The 20,052-nt window shown below is 40.4% G+C and overlaps 1 protein-coding gene across 6 annotated transcripts in view; it reads right to left on the bottom strand.

Annotated features, from left to right (window-relative positions):
* The window catches only part of LOC145457684 (uncharacterized), a 126,472-nt gene that overhangs the window by 28,016 nt on the left and 78,404 nt on the right, over nucleotides 1-20,052 (bottom strand). For 2 of the 6 annotated variants that reach the window (XM_080335944.1, XM_080335950.1), the window contains exons 1-11: nucleotides 14,288-16,831; nucleotides 14,118-14,220; nucleotides 13,936-13,969; nucleotides 9,053-9,157; nucleotides 8,802-8,989; nucleotides 7,674-7,737; nucleotides 7,470-7,603; nucleotides 5,004-5,158; nucleotides 4,764-4,899; nucleotides 1,728-1,873; nucleotides 1,567-1,669 (exon numbers count right to left, since the gene is read on the bottom strand). In XM_080335944.1, coding sequence (XP_080192070.1) covers nucleotides 1,567-1,669; nucleotides 1,728-1,873; nucleotides 4,764-4,899; nucleotides 5,004-5,158; nucleotides 7,470-7,603; nucleotides 7,674-7,737; nucleotides 8,802-8,989; nucleotides 9,053-9,157; nucleotides 13,936-13,969; nucleotides 14,118-14,220; nucleotides 14,288-14,320 — 1,201 coding nt within the window. In that variant the 5' untranslated portion in view covers nucleotides 14,321-16,831. Of the gene's footprint in view, nucleotides 1-1,566; nucleotides 1,670-1,727; nucleotides 1,874-4,763; nucleotides 4,900-5,003; nucleotides 5,159-7,469; nucleotides 7,604-7,673; nucleotides 7,738-8,801; nucleotides 8,990-9,052; nucleotides 9,158-13,935; nucleotides 13,970-14,117; nucleotides 14,258-14,287; nucleotides 16,832-20,052 lie in introns of those variants that run through there. The other 4 variants (XM_080335946.1, XM_080335947.1, XM_080335948.1 and 1 more) reach the window with 4 other exon arrangements.

The following is a 20,052-nucleotide window of genomic DNA, read 5'->3' as shown; positions in this document are numbered from 1 at the left end:
GATGTAAAAATATCTCTTTGACAAACGGAAAGCCAGACCGTGAATAGAGTTGTGATGTTTCATTACTTGTTTCAAATCAATGTGTGTATAATATCGAAACGGGACTGTGGGGAAGTTGGTAGTCATGTTTGTCAATCCTATTTCAATTCACACTATGTCAAAGTCCAAATATTTCATTTTGGATTATCTGGATTTAGCTTTAGTACACTCCGCGAATGGATTCCGACACCGTACTATAACGTTTTTGATGATAAGGACTCGAGGATTTTCAATCAACAATACTGGAATTTTTTGATAATGTTAGAGCTGGCAAATGATTAGTTGCGTGATTTTGTTAAGAGTTTGATTTCGTGTTGATAAAGACAATAACTGTATAATACACATACTTGTGATTCTTGATTCTTGTAGAGTTATAGTTGTATTGATTCTATAAGTGCGAAAACAGTGGCGCGGAATGTGCGAATAATTCGATGCGGCTGAAAGTCGGCGTCAGTAATATTCGGTTACGGTCGAATCAAAAGATTTCTCAAAATAATTAGAATTGTACCGAATTAACACATTCAGATACGAATCAACTTGGTTTGTGCAGTAAGTTTCATTTCAAGTTGACAAATTGACACATTACTTGTATATTCACATGATTCTTATTATACAACTAAAGTCAACCACGTTCCGAAGTGTCAAAACATATAGCAAGCACCAGAAAGTGTCAAATTGTTGGTTTTCGAATCACCGTCTGCGACGGCTCTGTGACAAACTAATTACCGAAATATTACCTTGTGAGCGATCGGTATGTCTTTAACACCAAGTCACTAAAATGGTTATGCCCGAGACATTATCTTGTCAGCGATCGCGGGGTTTTGCAAACTATTTCACACATTTTTGAAGTGTTAGTTTGTGAACGCGGTTATTTGTTGATCGCTTTTCGTGTCGCTGCTGAATACTGAATACTCCTGAATGTAATAGTGCTGACTGGATTAGTGTAATAATCGATAGTAGCACGCGGCTGGCCGTGAAACAATTCCACACACAGGTCATTCGAAATATAGGTCGCACTGCTTAATCCTCACAACAAGCCACGTTTCCGTTTGTGCGGTTATTGTTGGTGACTATTCAACACCACGCGAGAGATGGTTGAAAGTGCGAATCACGACCGCACCCATAAGAACACATGGCGAGTCACCACAGATCCCGTAAGAATACATGACAGACACATTTATCGTCGTTAGCATGTCGCCGCCGTCTATACCCGAAAAGGCAACCATGTCGCCGCACCCATAAGACACAGTGGCACCATGCGACCGCAGCCTATACCCGAAAAGGTAACCATGCCACCCCCGCCATAAGACACAATGGCACCATGCCACCCCCGCCATAAGACATAAGGGTCACCATGCCACCCCCGGTTTTCTCGGCACCATGCCACCCCGCCCATAAGAACCCCAGGCAAATCACGAGCGATCTACTATACTACTATAGGTTACTATGTTGAGGTGTGCAGGCTATAACTCAAGTTTCAATAGGCCTATAACACTCCATCAATTAACATCGAACTTTCGACATTACCTTCCTTGTACTGACATTTGTCTCCGTGTTGATCTGGTGGACAATTCGCGCACTTGTATCCATCAGCTAATTCCACACACGTGCCACCGTTAATTGAACATATCTGAAAGGAAAACTCATTATATGGACGTACGCGATACCTCATATGAAACAAAACTGACGTGGTGACCGCTGCGGCACTCGTCGTACAGCTCACAGTTCTTCCCGGATGTATAGCTATGACATTCACAGCGGTACCCGTATATCTGATCATAACAGTACCCATGTTTGTTGCAAATGTCAGCATCTTCACATTCGTTGCGACGATCTTGTTCATGAAAAACAAACTGAAATTTTAAATTTTCCGATTTTAAAAGGCCTGCTGCAGTTTTGCTCAGACACACACACCTGCCGGCACACAACAAAATATAGACGTTTTGGCTTCGATAGAAGCTTTAAGGAATGTCACACATCTCGGACATTTGCCTTTTCGTACATACACCTTATAACATGGTTGCCGGAGGTATAGTTAGGATAGCGGCGTTTTTCTACGTGTGGGGAGTAGTCAAGGAATTTTGTCCACCTTCACTACTTAAGCGGTTGTATTTTCAGACTAGGCTACTTCCACTTTAGGTTGGTTTGCATCACCTTCGTGAATGAAAGTCTGATAGCAACCGACAAATAGACCATGCACCAGAGGGCTTTTCGAAATGTGCTCTATTTGTAGTTTCGTTAGTCGTTATGTGTGTTTCGCGACGATTCTTCTTGTCATTTCGAAAATAGCACGCCCCAATTTACCACCCAAAGTATGGGACACCTCCACTAAATCTACTTTTTAAAACCACTTACTTGAGTACCTTTCAGGCCTTTCATTTTCTACCCATGCTAATACTGTTGGCATATATTGTATATCGCTACTGCTACTTGGGTCACAATGCAGACTATACTTTGACCACTTATGATGACTACAGGGTTAGACCTATAGTGTAAATTGATAAGCGTATTCAACATATTTTCACCACGGTGTGGGGTTGGTAAAATGAGTCAAATGCACACATTTTTATTAGGAGATATCAGAGGGATGTGGGGGATTCAGTCTAGGTGTACCACCTTTTTGGACCTTTTCGGGGTGGTACACTTGGACATAACCTATCACATATCACAGGAGCGGTTCTCAATTTGCAAAATAGTTGATAACCTAATTTGTATTTTTTTTAATCAGAGAAATCACGAGACAGTCTCGGTTCGTAACTGCTAAAATCTCATGTTTCACATAAATATAGAATGGCCGTATGAGATGAAACATCTACTGTTCAAGCTCATTTTAATTTTCAAATTGCCAACAGTCTTCTAATACAAACATATTGCTTTTTAGAGATGTTTTCTCGGGGTTTTGGATAAAAAATTGTTTGTAACTCTATAGTTCTAAAAAAACTAAAAATCCATCTTCGCCTGCAATATGCATAACCGCTATTCCGGAATAACAATAAGACGAGCTGCTAGGTAGAAATGACTACGGTGGACGTTATATGTTCACTAAAAATCTGTTTCCCAATTTTGATGTCTTATATGTTGCGATCATACCCAAAGATGTCGTCGGAAGCGTTGCGCGTTATTATTACATCCGCCACCCTGCATATCTTTGTGGAAATGGCTACCTGAGTCAACCCAGAACTCAAACCCCCACCTACACCTCGTTGATTATAAGCTCGTCCTTAACCAACCATCCATCATAACCCTGAACCAATCCCTGACTATGGGCAGATGAACTGTGGGTCATTGAACAGGCGTCACGCTCGCCATGTCGGGCTAGCGATCTCGGTTGGAGCTTCAGGAACGTTTGGATTTCGTCAGCCGGGCGGTTCACTTGACTGTTAGGAAACTTACACTTCAGCGCATTCAGACCTAGCGTATAGTGGGCCGTAACGGCGATCGCATTATTAAAGTAACTGTTTGTTTGTTTGCAATGACTTGTCCAAATTCGCAATTGCGATATCCAAAATCTTAGAAGCAGACAGGGCAGGACAGGACTTGGCCGATGGAAAAGGATCGAGTCGCCCGGTTACCACGAATTCGTGGACGTTCTGGCAGATGAGCTTACTTATCCTACTAGTCTCGGTATGCCTTCATATCAACTCCTCCATGCCAACCAAACTGCAGATAAAACATTTTTTCGAGTGATCCGATCCACTCGGCTTATTTCTGTGGTATTGAGGTCATCCATCATCACTTTTTAACCCTTTGCGGGCACACATTACTTTATTGTTGCACTATAGAGATTGTACAATCTACAATCTCCATAGTTGCACCATAGTGTCCTTGGAGTGGACACAGCGAGATTGAACGGCTCACTGCATTTGGATTACGTCATACTTTCGATTTGAACTAAGGCAACTTTAAGGCCATTTTTGACCGGCTTGCCGATCGCTAAAGTTGATAAAACGGATATCAATGGGAAGCTGCTGCTGTACTGATTATGAAAATATATATTATATTCCACACATGGTCCTGGACCCCTCCCAAACCAGCTTCGAACTTTGCATTGTGACCGAATTTGGCCTTGTGACGCAGCAATTCTGCCTGACGAAACGAGAGTGAAGACGAAACAGTCAGACAGCATCGTTGCATCACAATGCCAAACTCGATGACAATTTAATGAGGTAGATTTAGGGAGATTCCAGGACCATGTGCAGAATAAAATTTACATTTTCCTAATCAGTACAACAGCAGCTTTCCATTGATACCCATTTTATCGAATTTATGGCTCGGCAAGCCGGTCAAAAATGGCCGTAAAGTTGCCTCTGGTCAAGTAGAAAGTATGACGAAACCCAAATGCAGTCAGCCGTTCAGTCTTGCTGTGTCCACACCATTTAGGACACTATGGTTGTATATACGTGATCGATACGCGACGAGGCAGGGTAATTACATAGCTATGACAGAGTTTTGTCTTACGAGCCACAGTGGTTGAGAACCACTGCGTTAGCCAACCTCAATTCTGTCTCCCCAAACACGTGAAGTCAAATTAAAGAACACGTTTCCAAATCTCAAATAAGAATGTAGGCATACTGTAAGAAATCCTCAACTGCGATCAAATAACGCTGTCATGGCTACATCGATTACAATATTCGCGAGAAATTTCAGTGATAATTATGTGCAGACGGAGCATACTATCGCCGTAGTTCGATGAGCCTTCTTAGTCAATAGAAAAGTCCCAGTACCTGATTTCATCATACATTTGAAGCCACCGTATTGGCGATTATTATCACAATAGCAATCCTCAATCGTCTTATTATCCCTGGTGCTGATTTGACAGGTTGTTCGCGAGTATCTGCAGTGACTCTGGAAATAGTGTGACTGTAGTGAGTGAATGTGACTGAATAGGCTGAGTAAAAGTATAGAATTTCTCAAATTTGAATTTTTGCGATTATATAGCCTACTATTAAAATAGTGATACGTACGGTAGAGCGGGTGCGGCATTCGTGTTGACACCGATCCCCGGCCGTGGTGTCGGAACATATACACTTTATTTTTTCGTTTTCAATTCGACAGGCCCCTTCAATCCCGCAAATATTTGGTGCGCAGACTTCTTTTTCGCATACCGCCCCACCATATCCTTGACGATAAAATATAAGTATGATGTTCCAAAGTTTGGAAGAATTACTTTTTGATAGATTATAAGACCAGATCAGTTTATCAACACTTCAATCGATTAAAAATATCACAAGACTTCGATGCAACATAAAGCCAGGAACAAGTCGAAACGAGCGAGTAGCTCAAGAGAAAAAGAGCAAGACAGCATTGTTGCTTCCCAATGCCAATCTCCATAACAATGAAAAATTCGAGGCTGATTGTGGGAGTTCCAGGGCCACGAGCGGAATAAAATTTATATTTTCGTAATCAGTGCAGATTCAGCTTTCGATTGATACCCGTTTTACCAAATTTAATGCTCGGCAAGCCGGTCAAAAATGACCGTCAAATTGCCTGTAGCCAAATGGAAATTGTGACGTGATACAATTTCACTGAGGCGTGAGATTTGCCTGTGACGACACCATATAGGACACTATGGTTCAACAGTAATAGCATGTAGAATTGTAGATAGATCGTTGGTCAGGAAAGGATGTTCTGAAGATGATGACTGCTGACCGCAAAAATCCTGCATGACGATTTAATCCAGGTTAAAGATAGTTTTAGTCCGTTTATGACAGGGGTCGGAAGCCTGATCCGTCAAAGTAACCATATTTACCCTACTTCTTCCATTGTCGATCCACTGTGACGTCAAAATTGAATATTTGTGTCTAAACTCAAACAAAAAAACAATAAAAACATGTTTTAAACAAGGACCATGTTTTGAACATGTTTGTTTTAAATTCATTTTTGCCTTATATGCAACGCTAAGCGGAAGTGTAGGGTATTCAAGAAGTAATACATCAATCTATTCTGGTTAACCTATCCATCATGTCAATAAGCTGTGATGCTAATAAGCAGAGGTAGTCAGTAACGAAGTACTTCTACTTTTTCGAAGTACTCAAGTAGTATCCCTCTACTTCTGGTACTTACTCAAGTGGATCTAATTTTCGCTACTTCTACTTCTACTTCGTACTATTTTGTGATCTACTTACTTACTTCTCGCTATTTTCATTTTGTCAAGTAGAAGTAGTTTAATCCTCCAATCAGGAAGATGGCCTGAGGAATTTCGGGTCTGTTTTCACGGAGTATCAACATTTAATTTTCAAAAAGTTGAGTAAAGCCCAGAATTTTGGTAGCGCTTCGTGCTCAGTGGAGAGTAGCTAGTATGATTTCACGAAAGTATCGGTGAAAATAATTTAGGTAGCGGGTTATTATTATCATTATTATTATTATTACACAGGTATTAACAGTGACGCTTATCGCCGTTTAGGCCTTGTGCGTCACGACACATAAACTTGTACAGAACAGGTTCATTGACTGGCGGTTCAGTATCTTCAGGTTCATGCATCGGTGAATGTAATTTAGGTAGCGGGTTGGCGTGGTTCCGATCACACCGCATTGTCGCCATTCGCCGATCTGAAATATTTCCTAACAGTATATTTATGGCTCATCATAACGTTTGAAACTGATGTTTCGCAATCTAGCATTTCCTTATCATATCGTAATCTAGCAGTGCACGGCGTGTCTTAATTTGGAAAGTGGACTCTGACTTTATTAGTTTTAGAGCTGTTTTAGCATACCACCTTTGAAACATTCTGGACTAAAGACATGATATACATTTTCCGCTTTTAGAAGTAGTATTTATAATTGACTTTCAATTCCCAGTATCATATACGTTGAGTTCTAATTCATATCAGTTCTTTCGTCTGGATAACATGCATATTGAATTATAAAAGCAAGTGTAGTAATGCCTTTAATTTCCGGACATAAAACTACACAATATGGCATTTTTACGATCCACCATATTTTTCATTACCGTTACAACTTCTCCGTATTGCTCGTCGACTAAACTACGGACCTTATAACATGTGGGAGTGCGTCATACCATGATATCTTCCGGAACGTGCTATTCGAGCGAACAGAGGACTAGTATCGCGTTTCCATATCAATACTATCATTTTCATCCCATGATGCGGACGAATGCTTATGCTGTCGACAATTGGATATATCCTGGTATGCACCAATATTAATCAAGCTCGGTACCTTTCGCATAGCTCAATTTGCACCTTTTGACAATCCATATGAACGAATTATGATCGTTTTCACAACTACTTACTTACTTGAGTAGATTTGAAGTCAGTCAATTCTACTTATACTTCAATAGTTTTAGGTTGCTTGTTGAAGAAGTAATTCTACTCGTACTTGAGTAGATTATTTCGTCGCCACATCTACTTCTACTTGAGTAGCTTTCTTGACTACTTTGACCACCTCTGCATTAAGCATCTGTTTTTTCTAACCTGCTTGACAGCTGCAACTATACCCTTCACCATCAGGAATGCAAGTGCCATTGTTCCAGCAAGGCGAGCTCAGGCAAGGATCCGCACGTGCGCAATGTATTCCAACAAATCCAGAGTTGCATGAACACTTGTACCTAAAAGAGTCGCTTGGATATTGCAGGGAATTTTACATTGTTTTAAAAAAATACACAATTGTAAACAAACCCGTCAACAGATTCGGAGCAACGTCCATTAATTGAGCAAGTACTGATTCCACAGGAAGGTTTCTCTGTAAAAAATATCTGACATACCAGATTTATTTTTAACCTGCGGGTCACTGGAGAGCATTTTGAGGTGGGCCACAGAACTATGTGCAAGATCAAGAAATCGTTGAAGATTTAGCTTTAGCTCTTTTCGTCTTTAATTCCAGCAATTACGTATGCATATTCTCAAATGTGTGCGGTATTTATTTCAATCCAGGGTTCTAACCTAGTCACAAGGTTCCGAGTCACAAGTCAATCTCCCTTTTATAGTTTTGACTCGAGTCAAGCCGAGTTATTTTCAATTCACCACCGAGTCAAGTCCGAGTCCAAGTCACTGAGTAGAGGGTTGAGTCTTAGTCATAGTTTTGTGACTCGAGTTCGAGTCCAAGTCATTGTTTTCACTGTTCAGTTTTGAGTTCAATCCGGTTCAACCCACTTTTTTCAACTCTGCTAGAGTGATGTAGAATGGATCACTTTCATAACATCGTAATTTCCCTCTGCCCTAGCAGTTCTGGCCCTATTTTCAAAGTATCAGGGCTGATAGACGAAATACCAATGATGTGGTGACTTCACTATTCTTCGAAGTTATAATCAAATGTCTGTTTTGGCCGTCCTAGACTTGGATCGAGTCATGCACAATGAATCGAGTACAAGTCGAGTCAATACACTAATTGAATCGAGTCGAGTCGAGTCAAGTCATTTTACGCATTTGAAAAATGACTGGGGTCAAATCGGATCTCCAACAATCGTGATTCGAGTCCGACTCCAGTCGAGTGATGGATCAACTCATTACAACCCTGTTACAACCTCAAATGCCAAGTAGCATCGGAATACAACTCCCATGCCAGTTTACTGGCAGTTTTCATAGTGTGCTTACTGCCAATATGACGTAACTTATACAATAATCCTGCTACGTGTTTCCAGCCGCCACGGAATATTTTCAAAACGGAAACAGGGCCACGATCATAAAAAGGTTGAGAGCTAATTGCTATCGACTGCCGTACTTAGAGTATATGGACCGGTGTCCGTTGCTGGTACTGTTTTTATTACTAGCCTATAAAAGTCTCTGTGCAAAGTAAAAGAGACTTACTCTTGACTATCACTTGGAAATTATAGGATTCCGGATCACTCGAAAGAGTTGTTAAAATGCAGGTGTAGTTTCCCTCATCCCTTTTCTTTACTTTGGCAATCGTAGCATTTGATGCTTTGGTGGACGAACTAACGTGCTTCCGTTTTAGCGCAACAGGTAGCTTCGCACCACCGGGTTTGAACTTTAACCTAGAAGTAAGATTGTTTACTAACAAAATTGTCAGTAATGATATTATGTCATTTTTGGTATACCATTGAACACTTGACCATCTTTCATCAGTGCGGAATTCACATTGCAGAATAACGGAATCTCCTTTTACCGCTATAACAACTTTGTTTAGTTCCGACGTGTCATTGCTGAAAACAGATGCGGTACATTGTTAAATGACATTCGTTCACCTCAAAATAGCTTTCAGCGATTGGCGATTTGACAATATATCCAGAGGTGGTCAGTAACGGGGTACTTCTACTTTTTGGAAGTAGTCAAGTAGTTTTCCTTTACTTCCGGTACTTACTCAAGTGGATCTGATTTCCTCTATTTCTACTTCTACTTCGTAATATTTTGTGATCTACTTACTTACTTTTCGCTATTTTCAGTTTGTCAAGTAGTAGCAGTTCAATCCCCAATACGAAAAATAACCTGGGGAATTTCGGGGCTATTTTCACGGAGTACCAACATCTAATATGCATGAAAGTCAAGCAAAGCCCTGAGATTTTGTTGCGCTTCGTGCACGGCAGTTATCTAGTGACAAATATGTTTTCACGGAAGTATCAGCGAATATTATTCAAGTACCGGATTGCTTCGTTCCGCTCACACCGCATTGTCGCCCATATCAAATATTTCATCACAGTGAATATGGCCCACCATAACATTTGAAACTACCGTTTCGCAATCTAGCAATTACCTATCATATTGTAATCTAGCAGCCCGTGACGTGTCCTGCTAATCTGAAAAATCCAGCTTTTTTTAACGTTACACCTGTTTTAGCATATCAACTTTGAAGCTTTATGGACAGAATACATGAAATATATTTTACGCTTTTTAGAAGTGGTATTTATATTTCACTTTCAATTCCGAGTATCATACTTTGAGTTCAAATTACTTTCAGTTCTTTTGTCTGCAGAACATACATGTTGAATGTTGAAGCATAAACGCAAATGTAGTAATGCCTCTATTTTCCGAAAATAGCAACACTAAATATAAATTTTACGATCCACAATATTTGTTATTAACGTATACTAATCGCGCAAAGTGTTGAAACGGTATCGGATACTATACTTCTTCGTATTGCTCTTCGCCTAAATTTGGTGCCTTATAATATGGGGTAAGGCGCCATGCCATGATATTCTCTAAAACGGTGTCTTCTAGTAAACAACGGGTTAGTATGGCATTTTGATATCAATACTATAATTTGCATCCCATGATGCGAAATAATGCTTCTTCTGTGGAAAATTGATACCTCCTTGGATGCAATAATACGAATCAAGCTCTCTGCACTTTCCGCATAGCTCAATTTGCAGCTTTTGACAGTACATGCGAATGGATTAAGACTGTTTTCAAAACTACTTACTTACTTGAGTAGATTTAAAGTCAGTCAATTCTACTTCTACTTCAAGTAGTTTTAGGTGGCTTTTGACAACTTTTGACAATAGTGTCAACTGGGACTTCGTTTGCCTCTCTAAGCGTATACAGATACAGCCACATTCACGTAACATTGTTTCAAGATGGATTACATCAGACTCTTCACATTACTATGCTTGGCAAATGTCTAGATTATAGAAGAGTTGTCCTGTCCTATCCTTGCCTAAATATGAGACGCCCTTATACAAATACTTGGTAGCAGCAGCGTCCACCATCTGACATTGTACCTCAATTATTTGCTGGCATTGCGACCATGTAATAAACGAAAACAATATTATCTTTATCGAGTCTACACCTTTTTTACTCCTTATCTCAATAGAAAGCTCATGACTTCCATAAACTTGTTCCTCGAGAGGGTCTGAGGGAAGAGGGAAGCGAGTGGCGTAGATGGTTAAACACTGTAGTCACGACATCTATGGTTGATGGTTCGAGTCTCGGCTCTGCCATGTGTCTATGTGTCGGAGGTTTATCTGGGCTCCTCATCGCCGATCTCGCTGTAATACAGCGCATTGAAAAGCCCAGACGAAGAGAGAGCCGAACTCGTGAAAGGAGGCAGCAAATGAGCCGAAAAAAGACTGAAGTTCATGAAGACATGCCATTATGCGATTATGAAATTTACTGTGTGGGCGCAAATAACCACGAGTTGCAAGCGCCAATTATATGCGTTAATAAAAACAACAACAACAACAAGGGATGTTGTTGCTAACACAGATAGACCAAGTCAATATTAACAAAGTTCTGTTGGTATAAACGACTTTTCTGCGTTTAGCAGATACATAACCACTTTCAATAATATGAAACTGCGATGCATTAAGGTAGAAAAACCGTGATACGCCAAAAAGGCCACTCGGTAGTTCTAGGTAGTTCTGTGTATAACTTTTTTATTTGTACTAGATGAGTGATGAAAATCATAGCTTAGGTGGCCTACATAAAATAAATAAAAGTCAAAAAGTTTCAGTCGAACAGCGTAAGATATGACTAAATGCCAGCTCTTCAAAAATGAAAATGCGTCAAAAAAGCCACTTGATCGTTCTAGTGTTAAAACAAGAGGCGTTTTAAAACACTCTGTATATACCAGTGGTTCTTTGAGGGATAGTGTGAACCTCCGAAAGTTTTTTTTTTAAAGGTTCTGTGTGAACGCGAACGTGATCCTCATGACGTCACGTGACGTCATATTGCTAATTCCAACCCTCACATACACGATACCTAGCGACGACTCGGGCCACATAATGCCACAATGCTGAAGTACATATTGACGTTTTGAACTGGGGCAATCATATGATGTGATAATCCCATAAAATCAGTATCTTCCGTCGCTTTGCCAACCATTTCGACGAGGACTATAAGGGAATATAAGCTGATGCCTTAGCGGCCTATAGGCCAGACCGGACAATGTATTCGGCGTCTGAGTAATGCTACGTTGATATTGAGCAGAGTGTGAAACGGGTTTTCATGTTTAGTAACCGATATTAACCAATTAACAAGTTACACAGCAGTAGCCAACACTCCAATCGCGCGGATTTGGTTTTTATGATACAGTAAAAACATGAAGTCAAGATTGACCCCGTACACTTGCTACATTTTTTGCATCAGACAACGACATCAATCTCATTGATTGGTTGAATCATCATTCGCTGACTGCATGTAGTGTATTTCGCTCTTGATGTTGTGTATTTGCGGGTCAAGCTCACGGCGGAAAGTCACTAAATATGCACAAAAGGAAAGCGGGGTATTTCGAGCAAACTTTTGTAACAAAGCAAGTAAAATTTTTGCGATTGTCAAGGTGCATTCTCGTTTGGTATTAATTCTTTTATGCTGCCAGCGCCATGCATAGAGTTGTCCGCAGTTGAAATGCAATAAATTTCAGCCAAACATGTGAAAATTGTAATTTCTGAAAAAGGTTCACAGTGCGGAACCTACCAAGGTTTGTTTGTGAACGTGAACCTCTAAATTTCAGAGGTTCACACACAGAACGCGGACGTGAACCTCACGTTCACGTTCCCACCATGCCTAGTTTTTACACCTTGTCTCCGACGCTTCTCAGTGGCGACTTGGATTTCAACGGAGAGGAAACGTGATATAGGGTGCGATGAAGAAAATGCGGTCGCAGTAGATATTGTAGTCGGGACATATGATTCACTAGTTACATATATATCCCGTGTTCTCATTACCAAATAACATTCATCAGAATCTGTCAAATCTCAAAATATTTTGATGAGCATCTCGCGCAAGATATACCGGGATGTTTGCAACATGTTTCCATGAATGAGGAGTTTAATACAATTCATGTAAAATGAATATAGCGCATACTTTTAGATATCAAATTCTCCGCTGAAATACTCCCCTCATGCTATCTCTGGTTATTTTCCACTAAATGTTTCGAACTAGGCAGTGTATCCTGCAGCGCACAGTATATCGAAATTGAAGAGGCACTGTACCAATTTTGAGAGTGAGAGCCGTTTGTACATTAAAGATCATTTGAAACTTTTTGGCCAAAATGATAATTAAATATACTTGTATTTGACAGCTACAAAATTAAATCGTCAGAATATTTTTGCATATTTTGGGCGGATATATTTTACTAGAATAATTTCTTCGCGACTTCGTTTCTGTTGGATTTGTTGCTTTCAATTTGGGTACCATCCTCTCAGACAATTAGTAGTCCTGCGGTACAAATGCGAAGGTCTGATTAAAAGAATCCGCATACTGTGGAGAAATACGAATTTGGAATAGCGTGCGTCTCAGAATAGGGGTTCTTGGTTCTGTTTGGTCAGGTGTGAGCGTTACCAATATCATTTATGTAGCGATATTCTTTACTAGACGTCAAGAAATAACAACAAGCTTCAATAAAGTAATTAATAACAATGGATCCGCCCGCAGGTAATCCACGAAAACCTCGTGGATGAACACGGACACGGCTTTCACTGAAATTTCGAAGTCACCACAACCAGCAGCGCTACCGGTAAAATCTAATCACGTGGGGTGACAGAGGATAAAAATGAATATTCATTTATGCAAGTACCATTATTATAGACAAAATATTCAAAAAATTCACGATTCGTGCGGTCAAGACAACAAAGGTGTGGTAGGCCGATAGAAATAATAGATAAGTCGGATAAGAAAGGATGTGTCTATTTGTGAACCTTGTGTGTAATGCGGGTCTGGGGGCTTAGCTCCCTGAAAGTCGTGTAGAAAACCGCACGGGGCCAGGTCCAGCGTTTGGGGGCGGACTCGCAAACTGCTGTTCGTATACTGGAGGGGTTACGATAATCTTTAATGAAAGCTCAAAGGGTACAAGGGATTAAAAAGTTAAGAAACACTGTATTACACGAAGCACACGCGCGAACCTCTAATTCTGTTGGTAGTGAGTGTTGCATGTCCCACTAGAGAAGGATATTGTAGAATCCAATTTCATATAGTGCAATCTAGTCGAGCCTATTCTTTTTCATCAGAATCATGGCGAGAAATCCTAGCGTTGAAATTCAAGCCTTACCTTGGTAAAGTTGCGACGTGTCCTCTGCTCGGAACTGAAAATTTTAGCGGTATTGTATCAATAAGAATGACCGCATCTTGTAGCTTACTGCATGCGTATTATGAATCAATAATAATTACCTAGCTTGATTATTTCAAAGGATACATTTCAATTAATAATCTGTACATATACATAATTCATACCTGTCATTCGTCTATTTGATTCTAAGCTCTTGTGTGGTACAAATATCAGCAGAACTGAAACGATATAGGTTCCCGACGTCATGACGCAGAGCTTCGGGTATGGCTGTTTCAGCGAATATATTTGCGAGTGTATTAAGATACTGGAATGGGTTCAACGACGTAAAACTCACAGAAAACCGACGGTGGCTCCTGCTAATTTGCATAAAAACCTTCAGGATTAATAAATCAAACTCGAAATATTTAGAGTTAAGCTTCCAAACCTGAAAGTTGATATATACGAATGATTTTATGGTTACTGTTAAAATTCAAAATATTCCTGAACAACTCGATTCTGTATCAGGTACCGGGTGAGCATCTTGCAGAGTTATAAATCCGTGCAGCGGGACGATGGCCATCGAGAGTTTACGAATTGCGTTCACTTTTATATATCTTGCAATTGGGTTGATTTCGTGGCCAATATTATTTTCTAAATTCATGACAACGCTAGTGGACCACAGTTACAACTTTAGGAAATACGGACCCTGGTTTTTTTTCTCATTTGCCTATCTGCTTTTCTCGTTTTCGTACTCTCACTCTAAGATCCAAAGGTGGTCAGTAACGAAGTATTTCTGCTTTTTTGAAGTACTCAAGTAGTTTCCGTTACTTGGGTACTTAATCAAGTAAAACAAATCTCCCGTTACTTCTACTTCTACTTCGTAATATTTTGTGATCTACTTCCTTACTTTTATATATTTTCAGTTTGTCAGGCAGAAGTAGTTTAATCCTCCAATCAGGAAGATAGCCTGAGGAATTTCGAGGCTGTTTTCACGGAGTATTAACATTTAATTTTCATAAAAGATGAGTAAAGCCCAGGATTTTCGTCGCGCTTCGCGCACAGTGGTTATGATTTCACGAAAGTATCGGTCAATATAATTTAGGTAGCGGGTTGCGTGTTTCCGTTCACACCGATATGAAATATTTCTTCACAGTTTATATGGCCCATCATAATGTTTGAAACTATCGTTCCGCAATCTAGCATTTACTTATATCGTAATCTAGCAGTCCATGGCGTGTCTTAATCTGAAAAAGTGGACTCTGACTTTTTTTTAGCTTTAGACCTGTCTTAGCATACCACCTTTGAAACTTTTCAGAACTAAAGACATGAAATGGATTTTCCGCTTTTAGAAGTAGTATTTATATTTCTCTGTCAATATATTACTTTGAGTTCTAATTAGTTTCACTTCTTTTGTCTGGGGAACATTCATGTTGAAGTATAGAAGAAAGTGTAGTAATGCCTTTGATTTCCGGAAATAAAACTACACAATATGACATTTTTACGATCCACCATATTTTTTATTACCGTTACAACTTCTCCGTATTGCTCGTCGACTAAACTACGGGCCTTATGACATGGAGGAGTGAAGTTTGATAAGTAGTTTCCGATTTTTTGGTGTAGTTCTAGAGCGAATTTTTGTTCCTACCCCTAAGTGTTGGCGGTTTATCTAGGCTCCTCCTCGCCACTTCATCGCGTAAGCGGTGTCTTACAAAAAGCCTACGAGTGGGCCGTGCTATAAGTCGGCAGTTACGGAATAAAAATGAAGAATATCGGCACGGTGTAAATGACCATAGTAGTCGACAAACACAATGAATACCAAAAAAAGAACACTTGGGACACTCGAGGTAATCATCGCGCGTACCTTTATGCGTCCCGATTAACAGTTTCTAAGTTGGTTCCCAACCTTCCTTTTCACCTTCCCCATGCTGGAATGAGTCAAGCATTCGGTCGCTTTTCTATCAATAAAATGGACTGAACGTTCTAACATTTTCTCCCCACAATCGACTCATTCGTTATTTTTGCCACATTCTTTCTCAGAATTGTCACCTTTTGGAACCACTGAACTAAATGATTACCACTGTCCCGGATCAGCTAACTTTATGATCTCCGCACTCAAGTGCTGCCCAACCTTTTCCAGTTCGCGACCCACTTTCCATCCAGGTTTCATTGTTCGACCCATAATAAGTAATCACCAAACCAATGAAAACGCCACTCAACGCACCATGCATTGTGTGAGTAATGAGTGAAAGCAGATGCCGAAAAGTGACTTTCAAGCGATTGATTCGGGAATACGGGTGTGTCAACTTGGCAAGGATTACTACACGTAACAGACCTATACAAACAAGAAAGCGCGTGTGCGTCTTTTACTCTATAACTAACCTGCAGTTTCCTATTCCACTTGACAAACATGCCAGAATTTTATCTTCTCGTGATTAGACTAGCAAATATACTCTCTCTCGTCCTCTTATTTAAATTGTTTGCGCCCGTAATCGCAACAAGCCACGTTCCCGCGCTTACAATCATTCGTGAGCCAGATTTTCGTGACAGTCATTTTGATTTCACCGCTACATTTGGTAGTGTGTTATTGTGTATGCCTGAGAATCGGAATAATTTCTGGCCTCCAAAGGCTTTGCGAACGCTGAACGGGACATTCAGCAATCCCGTCCGATTCATCGTTAATCAACCAACAATTGGCGCAACAAAACTATACTCAGAAGTCAGAACCCCTTTGTGTTCGACGTGAAAGTATAGATAACTAACGTAGGGATAGATCCGCAACACGTGACTCATGGTTGAGTACCCATAGATGCAGCTAGCCGTTGCTGATCGCTTCGTAAACAGATATTGTATGTATTCGGCCGGACAGCATTATGTCTGATGTTGATTCGGGCTGTATTGCCACTAGGTCACCACGTTTCGGGCATGATCAGACTTTGTTGCTACTCAGAAATCAAATCTACGGTATGTTCGTAGTGTGTTCGGCCACTTGGACATCATGTAAGCGGCAGTGTTGGGGTGACTCGAGTCATGACTTGACTCGAGTCGGACTCGTGTCACCTTTTTCGTATGACTTGGCTTGACTCGAGTCATAGTAATATATGAAACTACTAATATTAATGACGAAATTCATATCGACTCCCAGGTGCTATTCACAACATGACCAGTGACCACTCGCGATTTCGGTGCGTATAGTAAGCCGATATCAATAAATAGATTAATCCGTGGTTCACCGGAAATCGACATGGGTTTTGGGTATCCAGTTAGTTCATTACAACTATCCCCTGGAATGCGGCCTTAGGCTATGAGTAATCGAAACGCGGATGTATTATACTGTGAATGGAGAGAGAAATACAAATACTACTTCCAAAATTCGGAAAATATACTTCATGTCTTTTGTCCAGAAAGTTTCAACGGTGATCTGCTAAAACATGTCTAACGCTAAAAATGTCAGAGTCCACTTTTCCAGATTAGGAAACGCCATGGGCTGCTAGATTACGATATGATAGGTAATTGCGATTGCGAAACGATAGTTTCAAACTTTATGATGGGTCATATTTACTGTGATGAAATATTTCATATGGGCGACAATGCAGTGTGAACGGAAGCACACAACCTGCTACCTAGATTATATTCACCGATACTTACCGATACCGAGCAATACCTGCTTTTGCGTAAAATCTGGTTCGCATATAGGCTGTCATATCAACGCACACCTATGCATATTCGATTACTTCGAGAACGACATTACTACCCTATCATAAAGTGTCGACGTTGAGACTTCGCACAGTTAGATCACATATAATGCAAATATGCCATACGTAATTTGGACATCTATATCGGTAAGGAACACCGCCAAACTCTGGACAGGACAATACCGGCATTTGCGGAAAATCTATTATGCGATAGCGCACTTTGCGCAGACCTAGGCCTAAGTATACTATAGCAGCGTCTATACGGCAGAGGTCTCAAACTCAAATGTGGTCGCGGGCCAATGTCCTACTTTATGATGGCGCCGCGGGCCGCAGCACCAATTATAGGGGAATTCAATGTATTTCCGAGTAGGCCTTATTTGATGGGACCATAGAGACTGACATTCCGCGCGCATCTTGAAAATGTCATTTACTATTGTGAATTCACGCCTAGCACGAAATAAAATCACGTTTTAAAGTCTTTGAATAAAATTGTTGCTGTACTTGGCATAGTTGCTGTATATTTAGTTGTAGACACCATGCTAGTATAGAATGTAAACATTTTATAATGCGAGAGTACAAATGCATCAAGACATCGTCAAAGCTGTGGCGTCATAATTTTGCCCCTAGCGGACATTTGACGTGTCACAATTATAGGTAGAATATTCTAGAATTTTACGAAGATTGATCTGATATCAGAGCATTGGAATAGTACAGCCGAATCCGGGTTTCGGGCATACTCTTGATAACAAGACCGTTGATCATGTCATTACCTAATTGACAATAAATCAGCGTTAGATTTACCTTCGAATATTGGAACAGATCTATAGCAACTTGAATATAATGATTACTGTGCCATAGCAATAGAAATGTCCAATCACCGAAGTATTCATTGTTCTTCCACTGCGAGGTAACTTTTGAAAGTGATGTAATAGTGAAGTTTGATGAGTAGTTTCAGCTTCTGGAGTAGTTTTGGGGCGAATTTCCAGAAAAGATATTTGGCAGTTAAATATTGTCGAATACATCAAAATCCGAAATACTGTCGCGGGCCGAACAAAATGGTCTCGAGGGCCGCGTGTTTGAGACCTCTGGTCTACGGGTACCGGCATATATCGAGTCTGCCGCCAAGGAAACCACCCCCTTTGGTATTTTCGCCCCCTTGTTTCTTGAAATCGCCCCCTATCGCTCACTTTGGGAACCACTGGTGTAGCATGTGGAGGTCAATCATGTTCTGCTCAGTTCAGTTTATTACACTACGTAACAGCTGTTTTGTTTAGCCCATTTTTCATGCCACTCTATGTTTTATGAGGTGCTATGTTCGTAGAGTAGGCCTAGAAGTCCAACTAGCAGCCTGGTTAATTTCCAATTTGGGGCGGACAAAATTACGCTAGAAATATTTGAAATTAATATTACGCATGACTGATTTTGAAAACTAGGGGGTGTTAAACCTGGTTTTGACCCCCGCCCCATTTGGCGTGGAAAATATTTTCAATTAATCAACAGCAGGATATCCTTCTCGTGGGTGAGCAGACCTTCTTAAAAAATCGGAGGTTTAGAAGATGCACAACACAAAAATTCAAAAATACGAATTTATGACCTCACAATGAAATGCAGTCTATCGAATGAAGTTCATTTGTATGTGGTGTGGTATGTATGGTATGTGGTGCGTCTCCACTTGGGCTGCTTCGAGTGCTGATGAGAATTCAAGGAAGATTTCAACTCGTTTTGTCGATGACATTTTCTTGACCGAACTATGCAGTTATTGCTAGCCTTTACAATGCAGCATTGTTAATAATTGTGACCTGCGCCTGCGCAATTAATTATGCAGTTCATTGTTGAACTCATTGATTTATTATTGATTGATGACCCGCAGGCATCTATTGTTGCGCATGAAACGTTTATGTGGACTCGATTCGAGAGTTCAATTGCAAATTTTTAACCCTGTAGTGCCGCCCGCTCCTAAATTTTACAAGTCTTGCGAAAACCATAAGGAAAGAAACAACACGAAAACAATACCTATATTGTTAGTACACAATAAAATGCATCGATTTATAATCAGGTTAAACCTCTCGCAAAATGGTGAAACGCCACTGGATTGTGCAATCATTACAGAGCCGCAATCGAAGGCTGGGAGAGACGCAGTTTGCCCACACCTGTTCTATACTATAAACCGCACTTAACAACATAGCTACACCTTTTATGGCCGTTACTGTTGCATGCAATATCAAAGTAGTTAAACTTCATGGTTATGTGAGCACAAAATAGCCAATTTTATAAATGCGAGAACTTTGCTATCGGAGTTTCAATTTTGAAGACATTATGCTGCACTCAGACTCAGCGCTTGATAGCAGACTTACTCCCAAAATTACATGTAAACCGTAGACCCAGTGGATGACCATATAGTTGATTTGACTTGGGATTACCCGTAAAC

The sequence above is a fragment of the Botryllus schlosseri genome, chromosome 15 (genome assembly GCF_051294905.1).
Source record: "Botryllus schlosseri isolate E-star chromosome 15, Bs_hap1, whole genome shotgun sequence".
NCBI lineage: Eukaryota > Metazoa > Chordata > Ascidiacea > Stolidobranchia > Styelidae > Botryllus > Botryllus schlosseri.
The sequence above is the reverse complement of the archived record's forward strand: the minus strand, read 5'-3'. Positions and strand labels throughout refer to the sequence as shown.